This window comes from Rutidosis leptorrhynchoides, chromosome 5, assembly GCF_046630445.1.
Source record: "Rutidosis leptorrhynchoides isolate AG116_Rl617_1_P2 chromosome 5, CSIRO_AGI_Rlap_v1, whole genome shotgun sequence".
NCBI lineage: Eukaryota > Viridiplantae > Streptophyta > Magnoliopsida > Asterales > Asteraceae > Rutidosis > Rutidosis leptorrhynchoides.
This window is the reverse complement of record NC_092337.1, coordinates 22,833,393-22,836,560: the sequence shown is the minus strand read 5'-3', so window position 1 is coordinate 22,836,560 and position 3,168 is coordinate 22,833,393. Positions and strand designations below refer to the sequence as shown.

At 35.3% G+C, this 3,168-nt stretch overlaps 1 protein-coding gene across 1 annotated transcript; it reads left to right on the top strand.

The window, feature by feature from the left end:
• Nucleotides 1-342: 342 nt before the first annotated feature.
• Nucleotides 343-1,578, top strand: LOC139848453 (uncharacterized). The gene has a single exon (XM_071838186.1). The coding sequence runs from the start codon at nucleotides 343-345 to the stop codon at nucleotides 1,576-1,578; it is 1,236 nt and encodes a 411-aa protein (XP_071694287.1).
• Nucleotides 1,579-3,168: the final 1,590 nt, after the last annotated feature.

Here is a 3,168-nt window from a genome sequence, read left to right as displayed (position 1 = left end):
AAATATATCTCCAGGTCGTTAACGCTGTTCATAAACAACAAGGTGGTCTTTTTTTTATATGGTCTCGGCGGCACCGGGAAAACAATCTTATACAATGCCGTCCTAGCAAAATTAAGGTCAGAAAGACTGATTGTGCTCGCAGTTGCATCTTCAGGTGTGTTTACCTTTGACTATATATGATTGCCAACTCATATTACCATTAACATATTACCTCTACACGAAATAACATTTCACACATTATACCCCTAAAAACACTAACAAACCTAAACTACACGTATCGCATCATTGCTTTTACCCGGAGGCCGGACAGCACACAGCCGATTTGTCATCTCCCTGGAATAAATGGAAAACAGCACATGCGGAATAAAACAACAAACCCACTTGGCATCACTTATTCAAGAAGCCCGTTTAATAATTTGGGATGAGGCGCCAATGACTCAAAGGTTCGCTTTCGAGGCCCTAGATAAAACTTTGCGAGACATTTTAGGGGCGAAGGATGACAGAAACAGATCAAAGATTTTCGGAGGTATGCCTGTCTTACTTGGGGGGGACTTTAGACAAATACTTCCAGTGATACCAAAGGGCAAAAGACAAGAAATAGTTCATGCATGCATTAACAGGTCCGATTTATGGCAACATTGTAACCTGCACACACTATCCCGCATTATGCGGGTGAACGAATACACTCCAGATGGACATCTTCATACACGAAAACAAAAGTTCAATAAATGGGTAATAGATATAGGTGAAGGTAAAGTTCCTGCAATTGCTAAAGATGGGGAAGATGAGACAACATGGATAGAAATTCCCGAAGAATTCATTATATCTTCCAAAAAAACCCCGATTGAAACAATCGTTGACACAATATTTCCAGATTTCCCCGTGAGACAGGAAGATGAAGATTACTTGCGAGAGAGGGCTATTTTGACACCAAGAAATGACGATGCGGATGAGATTAATAAACATATGTTCAAAAAATTACAAGGAGCAACAATGACATACAAAAGCTCTGATGAGATTTGCAAGGGATCAACCGACAACATGGAACAACAACAAACATATCCCGTGGAATACTTAAATACATTAAACTTCCCAGGTGTTCCTCCTCACAAACTAAAGCTAAAATTAGGTCAACCAGTTATGTTGTTACGAAATCTATGCCCAAGAGCAGGGCTGTGTAACGGAACACGTCTGATCCTAACAGATTTCCAAAAGTTTGTTCTTCAAGCCCGGATTATAACAGGCTCGCATATGGGAAAAATAGTCATCATTCCACGGATTGTTCTTACGTCGGCCCAAACAAAATGGCCCTTTGTCATGCAACGAATCCAATTCCCAGTTAAGCCCTGTTATGCAATGACAATAAACAAAAACCAGGGACAATCTTTAAAATATGTCGGTCTTTACCTACCGAAACCAGTTTTTAGCCATGGTCAACTATATGTTGCCATATCACGAGTAACCGACCCAGCTGATTTAAAAATAGTCATGATAAATGATAGCGACGAACGTTTAAAGGGCCACATACGAAATGTTGTGTACAGGGAAACTTTCTTCAACTTGAAACATGATTCATAGAGGTATGCTTACTACTGATTTCAATTGGTTAATTATTTCATCTCTAACAAATTGATTTGATGTTATTATCCCACAATGCATATTACACACATTTTGGCACCACCACACCAGCCTTCGCGCGGTATTTTATTAGCATTTTACTTTCATATACTCATTAACTTTATTAGTTTTTCACATAATGACATTCATTGATTTCAATTCCTTCATTACCATAGATATATTATACCAAACAAGGCATCGGATATGTTCCAAAACATCCGCTACTACTAAAGTCGAAGACACATCAACAATGGACTATGTCCATCATTCCCTTTCTCATCCTTTATATTACATGTGTTATTTTCATTGAACATAAAACCCCCTATGAGACTATAGTTTTTTTGTGTATTCAGTTGTATGGTTGTAAATAAATAAATTAAACCTCATGAGTCTTTCATATATTTCTAACTTCATACTAACTCAATATGATTGTTGTTTAACCAATTATCAAAGGAATTACCCCCTTAAAACGATTGCTATACGACCCACTGCACTAACCGCAAACCATACAAGTGTTCATGCAACGCACGGGCACGCATGGGCATTGCAACTAATAATAATAATATAATAATGATGATAAAATGATAAATGTAAAAACAAAAGTTAATGACTATTCAGTTTCGTACAAAAATAATTAATCTATATCTCCGACCCCTTTAGTCCTTTACACATTTAATTTCTACATTTTATTGTCAAAGCCAACTAAAAGTCACCGTCTATGTAGGACCCGATTCCCTTACGTGGGTGCACTTACACCACACTCCCCGTTGCCAACTTGATTTATCTTTATTTTTTTACTTTTGTTAATTAAATAAATAAAGAGTTTTCTATTGATAAACTTATTACTCTATAACAGTCTCTGTCAAATAATAACTTACCTCATTATTTATCTTTAAGCAATATATTATTTTAATTTTATATATATAAAGAATTAAAATAAATCACGACTTATAGATTGAGATACATTTTATATCTTATATACAATTGTTATCTATCTATTTATTTTTATCAATAAAACAAATCAAGTTAATCATTACTCCGTTTCAAGTTTAATTTAAACGTACAGTAAAATAATCATACCTTTTTTGTTGGTGGGCGGGAATTATACCAGCAAGTTTCGCGTGGTAGGTCATGATACCTGTATTTCTAATTTACTCGTATTTATTTATTATTTCAGTGTATTGGAAATCAATTTGCATCTCTAGTCTGTTTAACATTTTGTAACATAAATACCGTCATGTAACGTTAAATTGTGGGCATACTAATATGTGAAGGTGTTATTGGTATTAGTCGTGTAAGTCGAACACAGGTGTCTAATTGTATTGTATATCAATAAGAATTGCATTTCATGATAGTTATTTATTTATTTACTATTATCAATATATTTTTTTTATTGTAATTTCTATTACAAAACCTAAAGTACGTGCAGGGCCGGATATTGGGCGGCGCTGAAGGTGCAACCGCACCTCGGCAACATAATCCAAATGGCATCATAGTATTAATCCAGTTTCACATATACTATGTTCATTAAGACCAACATTTTAGAGCATA